The sequence below is a fragment of the Gymnoscopelus microlampas genome (genome assembly GCF_963454915.1).
Source record: "Gymnoscopelus microlampas genome assembly, chromosome: 13".
Lineage (NCBI taxonomy): Eukaryota > Metazoa > Chordata > Actinopteri > Myctophiformes > Myctophidae > Gymnoscopelus > Gymnoscopelus microlampas.
In genome coordinates, this window is record NC_139950.1 from 15,316,092 (window position 1) to 15,335,572 (window position 19,481).

General features: G+C 43.5%; 1 protein-coding gene across 4 annotated transcripts in view; it reads left to right on the forward strand.

The window, feature by feature from the left end:
- Window positions 1–19,162, forward strand: part of mmrn2a (multimerin 2a) — a 79,853-nt gene extending 60,691 nt beyond the window's left edge. For all 4 annotated transcript variants that reach the window (XM_084076630.1, XM_084076629.1, XM_084076627.1 and 1 more), the window contains 9 exons: window positions 1,401–1,682; window positions 8,336–8,531; window positions 9,280–9,520; window positions 10,161–10,415; window positions 10,970–11,173; window positions 13,310–13,573; window positions 14,317–14,623; window positions 15,067–15,197; window positions 16,400–19,162. In XM_084076630.1, coding sequence (XP_083932756.1) covers window positions 1,401–1,682; window positions 8,336–8,531; window positions 9,280–9,520; window positions 10,161–10,415; window positions 10,970–11,173; window positions 13,310–13,573; window positions 14,317–14,623; window positions 15,067–15,197; window positions 16,400–16,840 — 2,321 coding nt within the window. In that variant the 3' untranslated portion in view covers window positions 16,841–19,162. The remainder of the gene's footprint in view (window positions 1–1,400; window positions 1,683–8,335; window positions 8,532–9,279; window positions 9,521–10,160; window positions 10,416–10,969; window positions 11,174–13,309; window positions 13,574–14,316; window positions 14,624–15,066; window positions 15,198–16,399) is intronic.
- The last annotated feature ends 319 nt before the right edge of the window (window positions 19,163–19,481 follow it).

The window sequence follows — 19,481 nt, forward strand, 5'->3', positions numbered from 1 at the left end:
TGTCTGTCTGTCTGTTGGTCATCCTGTTTATCCATATGTCTAAAGCCTTATTTATACAGTCACGTGTTTGTATCACATGCCCAAAAATAGCCGATCTACCGTACAAGCTCAAAGCGTTGTAAGCTTGTATTGTAGATCAGCTATTTGGCTATTTTAGTATAAGTTAAGCATAAGATTCAACTTCATTGCCATATGTAATGGGTGTCATGGCCTGGCCCCTGAGTCAATGACAAAAAGTGGAAAATGAGGAGCAATAGTAATAATGAATATATTGACAAGACAAAAAAAAAAGTGAAATATACACCAAAGAATAGCAATGTTAATCAGTAAAATCGGTGGTGTCATGTGTGGATGTGGATGTGGGGTAGATGTAGTGTGACCTGTTCTGGATCAGGGCCCACTTGAAAATGTCTAAAGCATTCGCGGCCCACACACCTGACCACCACACTGTTAAGTGGTCAGATGCGTGGGCCGCAAGCATTTTCAGAGCATGCTTATTGATTGATTGATCAAGCAATCAATGGATTCAGCTTTGTTCAGTATTTCAAGGACCCCCATAACTCTGAGAGTGTTCAAATGGAACCCAATAGAGCCGTAAGGGGCCATTTGGAACCCCCTCAAGGTACCATGAGGGTACCTGGACAGTGGGTTCCAGTGAGCCAAAATGCACACTAGTATCAGCACCCTGACTCTGTTTGACCAGCATGGAACACAAACTTAATTAGCATCATTGCAAACACATGTCTTCACAGTGTGTAGGCTAGTAAGTGCATTATGCTGTGCAACCTGCCTAATTGCTGGTGTAGAAATGAACCAAAAAGCAATGCTGACAATTGTCTGTCATTATGGAGGCTTAGGTTTGATGGTTTACCCAGTTTCCTAGTTTCTTTGTAGCACTACATTGTTTTCTTTGCACTCTATTCACGTGATCGTTTACCCTCGTTGTTTGTCAACTAGTGTTCATTACATTTACTCTGATCTTACACTTTTAAGTCAATCTGGAGCATCTGATAAATGCTTAAAATGTATTTTATATCTGTCTGCCTATGCTGTCTGCCTATGCTGCCTGTCTGTCTGTCTGTGACTGACTTCTGTGGGTACTGACATGACATCTGACCTCTTAGCACTTCTCTTAACCTTTCCTGATCTTTTCCTGAAAAGCCATTTCGTTATGCCTGATTTGCCTATAGTGAAAAGAAAAGAGGCCAATTCACACCTGGCACCATTTCACGCTTGGCAAATTCCTTCCCCTTTGTCCGTGACAATGCTTGGACAATTCGCTGATGTTTCACTGAAGTGCCAATGGCAGGGTCTCTGAAACTTCGGCTTGTCACATCTGTGTGTGTGTGTGTGTGTGTGTGTGTGTGTGTGTGTGTGTGTGTGTGTGTGTGTGTGTGTAGCTGTGCAGGCCAGACTCCAGTCAGACCTGGATCAGGAGCAGAATGACTTCCAGGTTCCTGTCACCAACCTGCACGATGACATGTCCCACCGTGACGGCCACCACAGCCACCACAATGACACCGCACCCAGCGAGGCAGAGCTCACCGCAGGCCCCACCTATGACCACCGAGGCCACGGCCATCCACATGACTCCACCCACAATCCCAGCCACAACCACGCCCACAATGCCAACCCGCACCTTCACCATGGAAACCACCAACAACCGAGCTACAACCTTCACCGTAAGTTTATTAAGGACAATTAAATAAAGGACGACTTCACCCATTTTCAACCTATCTTCGTATAATTGGTCCTCACTAATGTTCATTATAATATGGTACCATTTTTGTGTCGGTGGTACCACAGCCCTCCTCTCAGAGGGGGAGGGCTGTGGTCAGTTCAGAAACCTGCTTACTAGTGACATCATCGATGGGGAATCCAAGCTAATAGAAACTGCAGGCTTTCTATTCCTGGAAAGTTAGCATGCTATAATGGAAGCTATTGTTCTCACGGTAAAAAAAAAAAACTACAACGATGATGTCACTGGTAGGCGAGTTTCTAAACTGTCCACAGCCTTCCTATGAGACACATGCTGAGTAGATTTTTATCATGAGCTTTAGTGAGGACCAATTATATGAAGATAGGTTGTAAATGGGTGAAGTCGTCCTTTAAAGCATTGGTTCATTGGTTCTTTAAACTTTAATTTCATGGACCCTCATAACTCTGAGTTAACAAATAATTTGTACGCTCTCAGAGTTACAGACCTGTAAAGGTCCATTTGGTCCCGAAAACTAGCAATAATTTAGCTGGGGACCTCCCTCGAATCCCCACTTAATTTAGCTACTTCATTTAGCTGGGGACCCCTGGAATCCCCAGCTAACCAGGCTGTCATCCAGCTGTCGTGTTAAGTGGTCAGATGGGTGGGACGCAAAAACGCTGTTGATACTTTCAAGTGGGCCCTGATCCAGGAAAGGTTGAGAAACGCTGTTATCATGGGGGGAAATAATCATCACAAAGTATAGCCTCATTTTGAAATTGAGAAAAGTTATAATTTAGGGGAAAAAAGAAGAAATGATGACTGTAATCGTCTCTCCCGGAAAGAACATGACTGTGAATGTGATTTCAGTAGAGGTTAAAACATAAGCTCAATGTCATATTAATAACCATGATGTCATTACGCACACACACACACACACACACACACACACACACACACACACACACACACACACACACACACACACACACACACACACACACAATGTATAGAACCTTTTTTTCCAAGAAGAAAGAGAGGATATCCTGCGAAGGAAATTGTATGTGTGTCTATGTGTCTGTGTGTGTGTGTCTGTGTGTGTGTGTGATGCACATGGTGACACAGTAGTGCTAATATAGTGGCAGTTCTCATCTAATACTCGCACACGCCCGCCCGCACGCACACACGCATGCACGCGCAGGGCGTTATTTATTTGTCTTGCTCCCTGCTGTGACATGCTGGATTTTCCTTATTTGGAAAAGGAGGAGCGCTTGTTCAACTTTCCCAAAGTTTTTCCAAAGCAGTACCATCTTTAACTCGTTGACTTCCTGAACTGAGGGTATTATTTTAGTCAGAACCACTGAAAACAGAAACCACATTATATTTCAGGCTCGCAAAATCTGTCTGATCTGCCACTAACAGATTCACAACAGAATATGTTGCACTATACTCAGTATATACACTATACTGTATTTGGTCGGGTGGAAACCTCATATGTCCAAAACTGTTACTTTTCAGGATTAAATCAATTAGAATTGCAAAAGTAGTAGATCTACAAGCTCAAAACGCGTTGCTTCACGCCGCGTTTCGAGCTTGTGGATCTGATACTTTTGATACTTTTTTGTGACACTGTAGTTCGATCAAGTAGAGCATTCATTTACAAAAAAATCACACCCTGTGTGAAGGTAGCGGCGCCTTTGATACATTTTGTCATCGATATGTGTTTATAATGTGTTTATAGCCATGTGTCACGTGAAGCTTGACCAATCACTTTGTTGACGCACCTGACCAATCAGAGTGTTGACGGGTCTAACCAATCAGAGCGTTGACGGGTCTGACCAATCAGAGCGTTGACGGGTCTGACCAATCAGAACGTTGACGGACCTGACCAATCAGAACCTTGGCGAGCCTGACCAATCAGAACGTTGACGCAAAAGCCAGGTATAGAGGGCTAATATCCGCTCTAGAGCGGCTAGCGCCGCTAAAAACACAAAAAGTTATAATATGGAGATAAGAGGTTTCTGCCCGACTGCAACGATTTACTCTGTATAAGCCCTACATACTTTGTCTTATGACAAGTAGCGAAAATAGCTACTCACAACGTATCGTGTTGTGACCTTGTAGCTAGGGTTATTTTTGAGAAACCAAATCAGACAGCTAATACGATGAATAATGGGGTGTTGTATGCCCAGAGCCATTATGTGCAAGCATAAACAGTAGTCACTTAAATCTAACACACCCATTATTAAAGGTAGGGTAAGTGATTGTATTTGGTTAAAATGAGTGTTAAATAGCTCTATATTCTGATATTACTCATTGCTATAGAGTGTTTGTTCAGTGACATGAGTCTCCATGTTTCTCCAGCTCTTTATTCAACAGAGAATGCATTTTCAGGTCGGGATAACAATTTTATCCAATCAGGATAGAGAACTCAGACATGATACAGATTTAACAAGTGAAACACAATTGGAACTGGAACACTATAAAAATTAAGCTGAGAAATGGGCTGAAATGTTGCAACCCACCTGACTGCTGATCTGTTTATTGAAGAACTGGAGAGATGGGGACACCCTTGTTACTGAAAATACACTCTATAGCAATATAGTGCTTTAACCTTTTAACATGCTTACATCATGGTGTATTAGGCTATAAGGTTAGCCCCCTGGGCACGCCAGACTATGATCAGCGAGGGGGGCATACTGTATATTTAACAACATATTACTAACACCCCTAGGCTATACACATGCTCTTATACAATTCCAGAGGTTTCACATCTAGTAGCCTGTCCCTCACATCTATAGCCTACACTATAGGCTATATACTATTATTATGGGGCCAGGATATACAATATGTACTGGCTGTCTGTCCTAGCCTGGCTCCAGACCATGTCTGTCCCTCATGCATCCATCTGACTGAGGTATCTCCAGAGGAGGTGCCTACTCTACATTGATTCACATAACATTCATAGGCCATTAGGATAAAATGATTAGAATTTCTAAATTATAAAATAATCCCAATGTAATGGGTATGGTGCATAATGGTGTATGTCTGTCATTAATGTTGCCCATATTGCATATAGCCTATCCACTTTTAATTTTAACGCAAAATCAAAAACAAACCTGTCTCCACAGCGGGAGCGATGAGTTCAGCACCACGGACAGTTCCTCAGCACCTATTAGGCTGATGGATTTCGCCAGTGTATTTATAAACTATAATTATAAACTAAAATACAATATTTTTCCTTCATTCAATCACTCACCATTGACTATTGTGACCTGCATGAAACCTCCTGAGAATGGCCGACCGTCCTTCCATTCATTTTGACAAATTCACACGTGCTGAATTAACTCTAGTCTATCTCTCCCACTATGTAATGGCATCAAAACAAATCTGACTCTGCGCTAATTATAAGCCTATCTTAACTTGTATTTCAAACCTTATAATTAATTTGGATATATATGTGTATATTTAACATTTGTAAAACATTAAAATGTTGGTGGGCGCCTTATTCAGCCTTATTCAGCATGCCATGTCTCTAGCCTTCTATTGGCCTACCGAAGTTTTTAACCTGAAAACAAACAAACAAACAAAATAATCTACAAAATTAGCCAAGAGTTTCTGAATTCTGCCGTGTTAAGTGGTCAGATGGGTGGGCCACGGACACTATAAATACTTTCAAGTATAGGCCCTGACCCAGAAAAGGTTGAGAGCCGTTGACCTATAGAGACAGCTCTGCCCCTAGCAGGGTAGAAATGATTCAAAACATTAAGGAGGGTCTGCTTGATTTCAAGCACATGACACTCACGTGTGTGTGTGTGTGTGTGTGTGTGTGTGTGTGTGTGTGTGTGTGTGTGTGTGTGTGTGTGTGTGTGTGTGTGTGTGTGTGTGTGTGTGTGTGTGTGTGTGTGTGTGTGTGTGTGTGTGTGTGTGTGTGTGTGTGTGTGTGTGTGTGTGTGCTCCAGCTGGAGTCTGACTCTCACGGCAGGGGGTGACCTGAAACTTCCTGTCGCTTAATGACCTCACTGTAGTTTGACCCCTGACCTCTCCAACATGTGGGAAGAGAAGGGTAACTTATTTTTTCTTTACCTCTGTGCGCTGTGTGTGTGTGTGTGTGTGTGTGTGTGTGTGTGTGTGTGTGTGTGTGTGTGTGTGTGTGTGTGTGTGTGTGTGTGTGTGTGTGTGTGTGTGTGTGTGTGTGTGTGTGTGTGTGTGTGTGTGTGTGTGTGTGTGCGTGCGCGTGTGTGTGAATGTTTTGGGGTCATTCGTTCTCTCTGGTCTCATTAAGAAAACAGGTTGTGAATGATGAAAGGGGCTGAGGTCCCTGACATCATACAGCCTGTTACAGAACAGAACCCCTCTCTGTTCTGCAGCAGTGGTTCGCAAACTTCTTTTTAATTTCAAGGACCGTTAGTATACATTAGACCACGGACCCCCCATAATTTGGGTCAATTTGGTTCCATTCGTACACTCTGAGAGTTACAGTCCTGTAAAGGTCCATTTGGTTCCATTCGTACCCTCTGAGAGTTACAGACCTGTAAAGGTCCATTTGGTTCTATTCGTACCCTCTGAGAGTTACAGACCTGTAAAGGTCCATTTGGTTTCTACCTACTGTATCAACAATTATAGCTGGGGACCACCTGGAGCTCTCTCAAGCACCCCTGGGGGTCCCCAGATCCTACTTTGAGAACTACTGCTTTACAGATAAAAACAGCAAAAACTGAAACAGAGGGAGAGTGAAAATAAAACAAACAACTTAATTCCCATTCATTTCAGAGAATCAGTGCTAAAGTTCGCATTATCAGACTTCCAAGTGTGTTTCCAGCATCCTTTCCGAATAAAGAGTTGAACTTACTTTTATAGTTCCTGTCTGCAGAACACATGACCCCCTCTGGCCTCCAAATCAAAGACATCAGCATGAAAAAAACACCAACGCTGCAGGGAAATTGGGCAACAGCTAAAAATAGCTTCTCTGACATGCCGCACGCACATGCACATTCACACACACATGCATGCATGCACGCACACGCACACGCACGCGTGTGCACACGCACACGCACACGCACCCGCACACTTAACCGCACCCACACACTCACACGTACACGCACACAGAGAGAGAGAGAGAGAGAGAGAGAGAGAGAGAGAGAGAGAGAGAGAGAGAGAGAGAGAGAGAGAGAGAGAGAGAGAGAGAGAGAGAGAGAGAGAGAGAGAGAGAGAGAGAGAGAGAGAGAGAGAGAGAGAGAGAGAGAGAGAGAGAGAGAGAGAGAGAGAGAGAGAGAGAGAGAGAGAGAGAGAGAGAGAGAGAGAGAGAGAGAGAGAATACACATGGTGCAGATTGTAGCTGGAGACAGTGAGGCACTCTGGGTAATTCAACCCAGAGCTGATATCAACAGTTCACACGGTGCCAACGGAGGAAACGCTCTGCGATTAATGAGGGGGGATTTGATGCTTCAGCACAGACAGTACAGGATGTGAAATGAATTGACAAAAATATGCAACAGACAATGGCAAGAAAACTAATATTTATTAACAGTTTGAAGGAACTACATATTGTATAAAATTGTGTTGCAGATTAAACTTTTTCAAAGATTTCATAGATAGCTTCATAGACGTGTTTGATAGCAACTATCACCAGTGTATGTTGGATTCATGTTAATGTGTATAAGTTTAACCACTAAACCGTTGGTTCATGTTATTTAAAGGCTTGAAAACAACTGGGGCCTGGTCCTAGTGTCACTGATCATCCTCCAGCTCACACACACAACACACATGCACGCACGCTCGTGCACACGCACGCACATACACATAGTAAATCCTGGACAGTGTAGAAATGGACTATTTGTGAGGAAACAGCCGTAATGGAAGGACTGTTTTAAGAAACCGGAAAAAGAAAAACAGCGTGGGCTGTCCGCTTCCACCGCGGTACTTTATTTCTGGAGACAGACAGGAAGACAGCGGAGACGGAGACAACACAGGATGACCGGACAGTGCAGGAGACATGGGATTTGACCCCATGCTGGCACACTCTAGAGACATAGAGCCCAAACGTTATACTGTAAAATACTGAGTCAATTGGGTCTGTGGGGGGGTTCCAGGGGATCTCCAGCTAAATGATTGATAGCTAGGAACCAAGTGGACCCTTACAGGTAACTGTAAGAGTGTACATTTGTGCACTCTCAGGGCTAACCCTGACGCAAAAATAATTGTTAAATAGCTCTATATTCTTATAGTAATCATTGCTCTAATATAGAGTGTTTGTTTAGTAACAGTGGTCTCCCGGTGCTCTTTAGTAACAGACACTCAGGAGAGAGAACTCACGCAGGATACAGAAAAAAACAAGTGAAATTGGAAGTGACGAAACAAAAAACTAAAACGAGCAGGCACAATTGCTCCTGGAACACTACAACATTTAAGCTGATAAATGATTTTTGTGCAGGGTTCTCTCTCCTGAAAATGTATTTTCTGTTTATTAAAGCGGTGGAGAGAAGGGGAGACCCCTGTTACTGAACAAACACTAATCTGTGGGAACAGTATACTGTTCTGGGAATAGCTATTGTAGTGCCTATCAAAAAAAAAAGAAGTAAAAAAAAAAAAAAGAAGGCAAAGTTCATCCCTTCGTTGTCCCTCTATTTTGTCCCTCAGGTCCAGATGTGGACGATGCCGGGGCCCTCCCATACCCGAACCACCCCTCCGCTGTCCCCCTGCAACCCATTATGGCTCTCATCATGTCCCAGCTGCAGCCCGTCTTCGAGGGCTTCAACCGCACCCTGGAGGACCTCACCAGGCAGGTGGGCGACCTGTCCCGGGACGTGGCCCACATCAGAAGCACCCACCAGGGGTATGGCCCGTCACAATTATTACACAATCGCCTGATCACAATTATTTGAGATATTCGCAATTATTTTTGTATAATCGTCATAATAGTTTCCATTTAAAAAAAAAAAATAATCTAAAAATAGCAGAGGTAGCAGATCTACAAGCTTACAACGTGTCACGCTTGTAGATCTGCTATTTGTAATTTTTTTGATTGTATAAAATTATTATTTCAGTAATTTCTTTGAATATTTAAGTTATGGAATCTTCCAATGTTTAATGCCTAAAGCACAATGCAATCGTTAATCTTTAATCGTTGAAAAAAGCATTTTGTGTGACAATAGGCTCTATGCACAACAGCCATATTGGAAAGAAATTGAGCCTCTCTTACTTCCTTCACAGGTGTTACCAATGATACTAATGAAGGCTCTGTTCCATTCTGGTCAGGGTGCTGATATCGTGCATGTTGGCTCACTAGAAACACTGCATTTTGGTTCCCAAATGGCCCCTTATGGTGGGTGTGTAACTCTGAGAGTGTACAAATGGAACCAAATGGACCCGTAAGGGTCCATTTGGTTCCATTTGTACACTCTCAGAGTTATGGGGGTCCTTGAAAATAAGACCACCACTATGCCACACTAAATGGAACAGAGCCTTAATTAGTATCATTGGTAACACCCGTGAAGGAAGTAAGAAGAGGCCCAATTCATTCCCAATATGGCTGCTGTGCATAGAGCCTATTAACCATCAACTCAAATTTGTAATCGCGACAGCCCTAATCAGGGGTCGGACGTCCGCAGGGAGACCCCGCCGGGGGGCACGGAGGACGTTGTCAGCAGCGACGGAGGACAAGCGGTGGAGGAGTGGGTCAACGCCAAGCTGGACGAGATCCACGGCGAGATCAACGAGGTCGGCCGGAGGATGCATTCCCAGCATGCCATGCTGCACTACAACCTGACCGTCTTCAAGACGGAGGTGGACCTCAAGCTCAAACGGAACCACAAGCTGCTGCAGGTCAGTGACGGAGCCGCTCTCGACGAGGTGTCAAATCGTAACCTTCTTAAAATAATGGCATTAAATTAAGTCATTTTTAAACGTTTTTCAGAAAACTGAAAAAAACTGAACCAAAACAAACTATATGGTATTTCTTAATCATTTCACCCACAAGGTTTATAACAATATATGACTATTGACATAAAAATAACACTGTCTGTCAGTCATGTAACATAAGAGGATTAAATGACTATTCTATGTTAACTTATAGGCAATTATAAACCTGACTTAGCCCAAATTATTTGTGGGGTAACTGACTTACTCCAGTCTTAGGCAATTGTTTTGGCCTAAGTCACAAGACAATGTGACTGAGTAGGCCCAAAAAAAGGGGGTCTCCAGCTAAATGATTGATAATTGGGAACTAAATGGACTCTTATGGACTCTGTAACTCTGAGAGTTACAGACACATAGAGTTCAATTAACACTGAGGATTTTACAGTGTCCCAGAGATTAAAAATCATATCAAACGGGGGTCCTTGAAATTAAAAAGGTTGAGGTTCACTGGGCTACTAACACATAGTAATTCTATTTCCAATCTCCCCATCATCGTAGCTGTTCTAAACTCTGCATAACGAGTCTTGCGGTGAACTTGTGTTCCCAGGCTAACCTCCAGGCCATGAATGCCACCCTGGCTGAGATGAAGCTGGACCAGGAGCAGCTGGCCGAGGAGGTCCAGGGAGGAGGAGGATTGAAGGACCACGTCCGGCTACAAGGAGCAACCCCACCACCAACCTCCCTAACGCACCCCCATGTCCCCCAACAAACCCAGACAAACCATCAGCCGCCGATGAATTTGTCAGCGGTGTGGACGGCGTTTGAGCGTCTGAACGACAAAGTGGTCAACAACACTGTGAAGGTGGATACGTATATAAGATTCAGTGTCTAATTCTTTTTTGTTTTTGTTGTTGTCATCTGCAATTAGAACCGTTTTATGCTGACAGAGGTGTCTTACCCCAGTGGTTCTAACTCAACATTAATCGAACCAACATACCGTATAAGTGTATACAGGGTATCTGCACATTTCTGAAGTTACAATTGAATGACTATTAAGACCAAATTGGCCACATTGGAGTCAAATATTACGTAAGAAAGAGGCAAACATTGTGAAAATAGCGGATCTACAAGCTCACAGCGCCTCGCAGCTATTTTCACAGTCTGTGGGACAGAGTCAAACTAGATGTAATGCCTACAATTCCAAGTGCTTGTCAGGGTGGGGGGGTCCCCAGTTCAAATATGATTATTGTGGAGGGTCCCGGCCTGAAAGGTTTGGCAACACTTGTTGCACCAGTGGTGGACAAAGTACTCAACCCCAGTACTTGATCAAATATTACTCAACTACAAGTGAAAGTTGCTCAGTAAATGTTTTTCTCGAGTAAAAGAAAAACACCATAATAGTCCTGCATGTTCCAGGTGGACGGGCTAGTGGAGGACTTGGACATGATGTCAGGGGACGTTACTGAGGTGAGGTCCATGTTAGTGGGCCTGGAGGAGCGGATCGGCCAGACCGGAAGGAACAGTCAGATCCAGTTCATGGAGACAGGTCTGGAGGTGGAAGCTGCTAAGGTCACAGTTCTGAACCGAGTCAACGAGCTGGCAGGGAACACAAGTGAACAGGTATAGTACACTCTCATCATTTTAGGATAAATAATATCCTCTCTGTCGGGTGGAAAGCTGCAAAACTGTTACTTTTCAGGATTCAAATTCAAAAATAGCAGATCTACAAGCTCAAAACACGTCGCTTTGTGCTGCGTTTCGAGCTTGTGGATCTGCTACTTTTGATACTTTTGTGTGACGCTGAATAGGATGATCAAGTAGGACATTCATTTACGAAAAATATGGAGATAAGTAGTTTCTGTCCGACAGCAACGATTATATTGTTGCTGTCTGGCAGAAACCTTTTATCTGTGTTATCATATTTTAACTTATTATGTTATTTCTTTATTACTTAAATGAATGCCCTACATCGACATGCTACGGTGTCAGACAAAAGTAGCCAAAAAAATGTATAGTAATAGCTGATCTATGGGCTCACAATGCAATGAGCTTGTAAATCGGCTTCTTTCGCTATTTTTCAAATGTTTTTACTGTTCGTATATCTTTTGAAATTCTTTTGATGTTTTTGAACCTTTTTTTAAATTATTTTTTTACTTTAAAACAAGCGTCGACTTATAATGACATGCCCAGAATAGGGACAACCAGGGTTAAAATGCTTAACTTACCTTACCTCAGGGGTATTCAACTAGATTAGGCAGGGGGCCACAACTGTAAAATAATTTGGAGTCGGGGGCCACACAGCGCAAATGCACGCGCGCGCAGCGCGCGTGCATGTGCGCACACAATTTGCGAAATTTTTCGGGTCTAATTCGGGTCTAATTCGGTCTAATTCGGTCTAATTCGGGTCTAATTTGGTCTAATTCGGTCTAATTCGGGTCTAATTCGGTCTAATTCGGGTCTAATTCGGTCTAATTCGGGTCTAATTCGGTTCTATTTGACCAATATAAATCAACCTTTTTTCGGGTCTAATTCGGTCTAATTCGGTTCTATTTAAGGTTCTAAATTAAGTTCCAATGAAAGATGGCCTTTCAAGAACTAATGAAGGATAAATAATTTGTACTGTTTTAACTTTGATAACATAAATCAAAGTTAAAATAAATAATAATTATGAAAATTAAAAAAAAAAAAAAAAAACATTTTTTTTTTTTTTTTTTTTTTTGGGAATATGGCCAGGGGCCACAAGGAAGCTCCTCGCGGGCCGCCAGTTGAATATCTATGCCTTACCTGATCCTACATCACCAATCTACCATAACTTATTCTATCTTAGGGTATCTTATCTTGAATGCTTGATTCTGATTGGTCAATCACTGAATTCAGCTGTGTGTTATTTTTAGCGGCGCTAGCCGCTCTATACACTCTATAAAGCGGATCCTGCTCTATACCTGACTTTGTCCGTGTGCGTACGTCAACGTTCTGATTGGTCAGGTACGTCAACAAAGTGATTGGTCAAGCTTCACGTGGCTATAAACACATTATAAACACATATCGATGACAAAATGTATCAAAGGCGCCGCTACCTTCACACAGGGTGTGATTTTTGAATAATGACCGCTGAACTCAATATCAGACCGCTGTCTAATCAAAGGCTCAGAGCACCTGGCTCATATCAATCTGTGTTGCTTGATTCAGTTCTGTACCCAATATGGCAGCCATGTAAACAAACACACAGCTGTAAATAACACATGTTATTTACAGCTAAACATTGCTGTCAAGAATGTCTTTGAAAACATTTGAAGCGGGAAATGGACAATGCAGTAACCAAATAGTGATTATATTTTATCAACACACCCCGTTGTTTTCCGAGGCGACCGCGTTGCACCTGGCATACATTAATGGAATACTTACAGTACCGTAAGCAATGAAGTCCTTTGTTTTGTTGTTACTTTTGGGTCAATTTATTAATTTCTTTATCTAGTAGCCATGTAATAAGTGTTCCGCTATGGCGTCTGGGTCTAATCACCTTTGGGGTCCCCGTGTACATCTGTTGTATCCCTGCAGACAAAACAAGCCCACAAATTGGGTCAACAAACTGTGTTTTATTGACGTGACATCCAAGTGGGGAGGACCAGGACCTGCTCTGTGCCCTGTCATACCCAGGCAGTTGGGGACTCTGGGTTTATTTCTCAATAATGAACCGCTCCCCATTGATTATCCCTTGCTTAACGGTATCTTTTCATCTGACCTATCCTCTCTCAGAACCGGCGTCTTGCGGTGCTGGACGAGGACGTGGACGACCTGTACGCTCTGCTGTACAAGAACACCTCGTCAGACTGCGAGTGCCGGGTGCTGCGGGCCGACATGGCCCAGCTGCAGGACGGCCTGACCAACGTCACGGAGCTGGCCAACGACAACCGCCTGGCCCTGGAAGGGGGCGGCGGGGACATGGGGGCGGCCGGCCACTGGGAGGACACGGGCGCCTGGCAGCCGCTGGTGGAAGATCTGCAGCAGGGACTCCGACAGGTGAGTGAGTGAGTGTGGAGCGGTGGTTTCCTCAAAGTGGGGTCCCCCAGGCACCCCCAGGGGTCCTTGAGGGAGTTCCATGGGGGTCCCCAGCTAAATTTGTTAATATAGCATCAAGATCAGTTTAACCACTTTAACCCTATACACGTCGGCTCTAGCCTGGGACCAGACGAATCTGCGAGTGCAAAAACTAATTGCACTCTGCGATTTGGGGTCTGGCACCGCTCCATAGAGAATCCATTTCCTGCTCCAGAAGACGTGTGTAACCAATAAGGGCCCAGTATTCGAATATGGGAGACTGTAATTGGTAGTTGGTTGTAGGTCTAACCAATTGCGTCGAGGGCCATTGTTTTGATCCCGCCCCTTGGGAAAAAAAACTTCCTCATGGAAGCACCAGACTCATATCCACGCAGTGATATAGTCTAGCTACGCCAGGCTACGTCGGCTCTGCTATTTTCAAATAGCCTATGTATAAAATAGGGCTAAAGTGTTTAATGTATGTTTTATAATGTAATCATTTATATCTGCAAAGTAACTAGTGACGAAATTTTTCAAATAATTGTAGCGGAGTAAAAGTACAACACTTGCCTCTGAGATGTAGTGGAGTGGAAGTAAAAGTATAGACAATTGGAAACACTCCAGTAAAGTAAAAAGTAACTCAAAAAGTAACAGTCCTCGAGTAAAATGTACTTAGTTACTTCACGCCACTGAATAACATTGCCTTCGCACACACATCCACACAGGTGAAGGACTCCCTGGCCTTCGAGCAGGAGCGGACCAGGACTCTGAGCCGCGACGTGGCCCAGCTCGGCGGCTCGCTGGCGGGCAGCGAGGCGGACGTGGCCTCCCTGCGCGACAGCGACCGGCGGCTGGCCGAGGACATGCGGCGCCTGTCCAGCTCCTTCCAGTCGCTGCTGCAGGACGCCATGAGGCACACGGACGTCCTGGAGAGGCTGCTGGGCGAGGAGGTGCTGGAGTTCCTGGAGCGGCCCCTCCACGAGCAGGAGGACAGGCTGGTGGAGCTGCACGACAAGCTGCTGGGAGACGGAGGTAATGGGCCCTGTCGCGGTTATGTCATGTTACCTGACGATTAATTGTGAAAATTAATTTATGTGAAATAAGTGAAAGTTGCTCTGTCAAATTTGTACTTGAATTAAAGTACTGGAGTACTTGCTTAAAAAAAATACTCACATATTGAAAAGTGTGTGCTTTTAAAAACATTCAAGTATTCAAAATAAATTACAAAGTACATTTTGTTTTTAAAATGAATGCATTGCTGTATTGAAGTGTGCCCCCATCCCCGCACTCATAATAATAATATTAATATATTTTAAATACCACTACAGCACTGTTCAGGTATTATCGTGATTGTTGCTGCGACATCCTTTCCATGTCTATATTGAGAATTCTAACGGCATCTATATATTCAAAGCAACTCGAACTAAAATGCTAATTTGGGACACCGCTTGACTCCTTTATTCTCTGCTCCCCAGGAGGTGTGAGGGAGGAGTCTCCGGCCGCTGACCAGCCCTCCTCCTGGTACACACCTGATGGCAGCAGAGGAGGGGGAGGAGGAGGAGGTCATGCCAGGGAGCGACAGGTCCTTCGCCACGATGGAGAGGAGGTGATACACCACACAGTCTCACGACCGCGACATTTTATATTTTAGGTTACATTGCGATCAATGATTAAATTGTGTTTTTTGTCATTGAACATTGGAACACATAAAAATCAAAAGATATGAAAAATTACTTCCATATAAATTACAAAGAAATGACTCTTAACACATTCCACGCCAGAGTTTAATATCATAATGTACTCACCAGTGCCAGCGATTTATTGTTGTTTTTTTCACGTCGCCACAGACCTCGCTAAATACCTTATGATCGCGCATTAAACTGTTTGTAGACACACAGGGTAGCTGTGTGAGTGGCCCAGAGAAGACCGTTTCAATCGGCGACGTTCCATTTTGCAGTTGTCACGGTTTCTGTTAAACAGCGTTCAGCGAGGAGAAAAAAAAATCAGAGATAATGGCGGATTAAGGGAAGATTTAGAGCGGCGGCGGGTGGGAACGAAAATCTCCGGATATTTCTATATCCGGGTGTGCTACAATGAAATGTGTCACTGCGAGGGAGGCCTAGAATGAAATGTGTCACTGCGACGGAGGCCTACAATGAAATGTGTCACTGCGAGGGAGGCCTACAATGAAATGTGTCACTGCGACGGAGGCCTACAATGAAATGTGTCACTGCGAGGGAGGCCTACAATGAAATGTGTCACTGCGAAAAAAAGAAAAAAAAAAGACCACTTTGCGTAGAACTACGCGACTGGCACGCTGCGCAATTATTTAGGTTCGCGTAGAACTACGCGATTGGCACGCAATGTGTTAAAATTATTTAAAGTGGAAATAGCCGATCTGCAAGGTCACAACCCGTGGCAATGTGACGCATTCCACTGTATATATTTATTGTTTGAAAATGTATAATTTTTTTTCAACATGGAAACGGTTTGACGAAAAAACTATTGCGATTACTCAAGTAATTGTGATTATCCCCTCTGCCGGGTGGAAAATGTCCCAAACATATGACGAACATACTTTTCAGGATTCAAATTCCAAAATTGCAAAAAGTAGCAGATCTACTGTACATGCTCGAAAGGCATCACTTCGCGCCACGTTTTGAGCTTGCAGATCTGCTACTTTTGATACTTTTGTGTAGTATGATCAAGTAGGGCGTTCATTTATGGAAAAAAAAAACACAAAAAGTTATAATATGGAGATAAGAGGCTTCTGCCCGACAGCAACGCTATGTCAATAATTGCCGACAGGTCTATCGCCAGGTGGAGGAGGGCTTTGTGTCACCGGGAGACGGAGGAGACCTCTGGAACCTAGAGAGATCCGTGGAGCAGCTTGAGGTCAAGGTTCGCCGGCTGGAGGAGAGGCCTTGCTCCGCCGGCTGTAACAGCAGCAAGGGCAACAGCAACAACAAGGACGCGCCGCCGCCGCCCAGTGGCCTGGAGGCCAAGCTGCAAGCGGAGGTGACGTGGCTAAGGCGGGGCTTGGAGGACCACCTCCGCATGTTCAAGAACGTGTTCAGCAACGCCGACGTGCTGGCGGCCTCGGACGCCATGACGCTGGACCTGGACAAGCTGTGGGCGCTGCTGTGGAAGAAGAAGAGCAAAGAGGGGAAGAGGCAGAAGAGGAAAGGAAGCGTTGAGAAGAGGGACACCACGGCCTTTCCAGATTGGACAGTACCGTCGAGAAGATGAAATCCAAAGTGTGTCGGTCCCGATTAGATTTTTGGAACGTGCTGGGAGGAGTGTATATGACCAGACAATAATTCTGACGGCCCGCAGTGGTGCAAAGTAACTAAGTACATTTACTAAAGTACAGTTACTTAACCCATTAAAACCGGGAAAGCATCTGTGTCATTATAGATTTGTGCGTTGGCTTATTCAAAAATAGCAGATAGACAAGCTTACAGCGCATCACTTTGTGCTGCGCTGCAAGCTTCATCTGCTGTTTTTGAAATGTTTTGAAAAATCTTGAAAGTGCACAGCGCTTGCTTCTCAAACTCTTTCATTTCAAGGACCCCCCACAGTTTCACCATAACTGAGAGCGTACAAATGGATTCAAAAGGACCCATAAGGATCCATTTGGTTCCAGTTGTTCGCTCTCTGAGTTACAGACCCGTAAGGGTCCATTTAGTTCCTAACTATCAATATCTGATCTAGTAGTAGGCTGAGGGGAGGAAAGACACTGCAAGTGAACTCTATGGATGCTGGAGGGAGGGATTAGATTATTATTATTATGAATACATTCATAGTCCAAAATGTTCAACAATCCATGTTTTTAAAAATGGAATTGTTGTCTTTACTGAACTACAGATAACAGATGTAGATAATCTTGGGGGAACTTAATTGTCATTGAGAACTGTCGTCATAACTGCGAGTGTTTTGCAAATGCATTGTTCCAACATGTTCCAACCTCCGACCTTAAGACATGTTTGTAAGGTCCATTATGATGATTGGTTTTGAGTTGTGCTGGGGTTGAGATGAAGTTGCTATTCGAAATAGAAGGAAATATTATTATTATAATAATAATAATTATTATTATTATGAGGGTGAGAGTAGTTGGTCTTGATGCTATGAGTAAATCAAAACACAGTAGGAACTACTATTATGTCCCAGGTGGAAACCTCATATGTCCAAAACTGTTACTTTTCTGGATTCAAATTCAAAAATATCAAAAGTAGCAGATCGACAAGCTGATCTGCTACTTTTGATGCTTAGGGAATTCATTTACAAAAAAAACACAAAAAGTTAAAATATGGAGACAGCAACGATTTGTGTGACTTCATGGGTCATGGCTAGCTAGGTTCATAATATGGCTATTTGTACTTCTAAGAAATATACTTATTCAGTACCAGCTAAGGCAGGGCAGGAGATGTAAAGTTGTGCTTCTGGTTTTCACTGCTCGCACAATTAATGGCAATTTTAGACTTGGACACAATCCTTTTAACTAGTGTCGCTGGACGAAAAGAAATGGCACATTTGCTGTTTTCTATTTATGCAGAACCTTTAATTATGTAAATATAACAGCTATTGTAGTAGAGGACAATAATGGTCTACAAAGAGATATCACTGTGAGATCATGTGGAACAGAGAAATGTTATTCTTTGTATGTCAGAATAATGGTGCGCAGCTTGGAGTGAATGCAGGTAATTTTGGGGTGATTTTTGCTACAACTATTTTAAGCCACATTAACCCCCCTGAGTATTTACTTTTGCACATATTAAATTACAGGCAAAGAAATCCCCAATAATAGCCCTGAATATAATGTGCTTACTTTATAGTTGTCCTATACACTGGCGTTGCGATGAAAATAGCCGATCTAAAAGCACACAACGCGCTGCGACGCAACGCGTTGTGTGCTTTTAGATCGGCTATTTTCGTTGTGCAGTATACTGGTGTCTAAAGCGTTACTTCCGCACTCTTATAGTCATGGATTTTTGAATGTATCACTGCAAGAGTTTAGTGGTCATACAGCACATTCTCATCCCGACTCGTCATATAGAAGTATATTGGGACACTTCTGGCATAGATAGAGGTGCTAGGGGGCACTCACAGTGTTGGAAAGTGACGCCCATGGGGAACTTGACCGAGCGGCCGTGTTTGGCGAGTTGGGATGAGAATGTGTTGGATAAAAACGTTGAGTCGTTCTTGTGAATAATAAATAAACCCAAGCTTAACTGATATTGTATTTGCCTGATGGTGCTGTGTTCACCGAGTTTTGTTTTGTTTTAGAAAACGTTCTGAATGAATCCCTGGGGGACATTGGTGTGATTCATTAGGCTGGAAACCACACACATCTGCCAGTAAAAAATAAACCAGGGCCCAGTATGCAAATATGGGGCAGGTTTATCACCAGAGGCATTTTTTTATCCGCCCATTGGAAATGCAGACTAGTGATTGATATCCACAACATATTATATCAAACCTTTATTTTCCAAGTCTACTGAACGTTACACACATTCACACCTGGGGAATTGACATAACCTTCTCAGATTCCCGGTGCCTGACTTAGCTCACATCTAAAATAAACATTTTATTGACTGTTTCAATCAACTTTTTTTATTGTCTCCGCCAGGAGACTATGTTTTCACTTTCCGTCCCCCCCCCCCCCTCGGCCAAGCTAACATTGGTCAAGCCTCACGTGACACGTGACAATACGTTGAAAGAGTGTGCTCTGATTGGCTAGTGAGACGCATGACGTATAGCGGCCTATAAATAGATGTGTCACTTTGAAAGAGTCTGTGTCTCTTTCAAAGTGAGGTAAGACAGGAATAATCACGAAATGGCTGAGAAATGGCGGAGCAATACATTATGTAGACACACTGGTGTCATCACA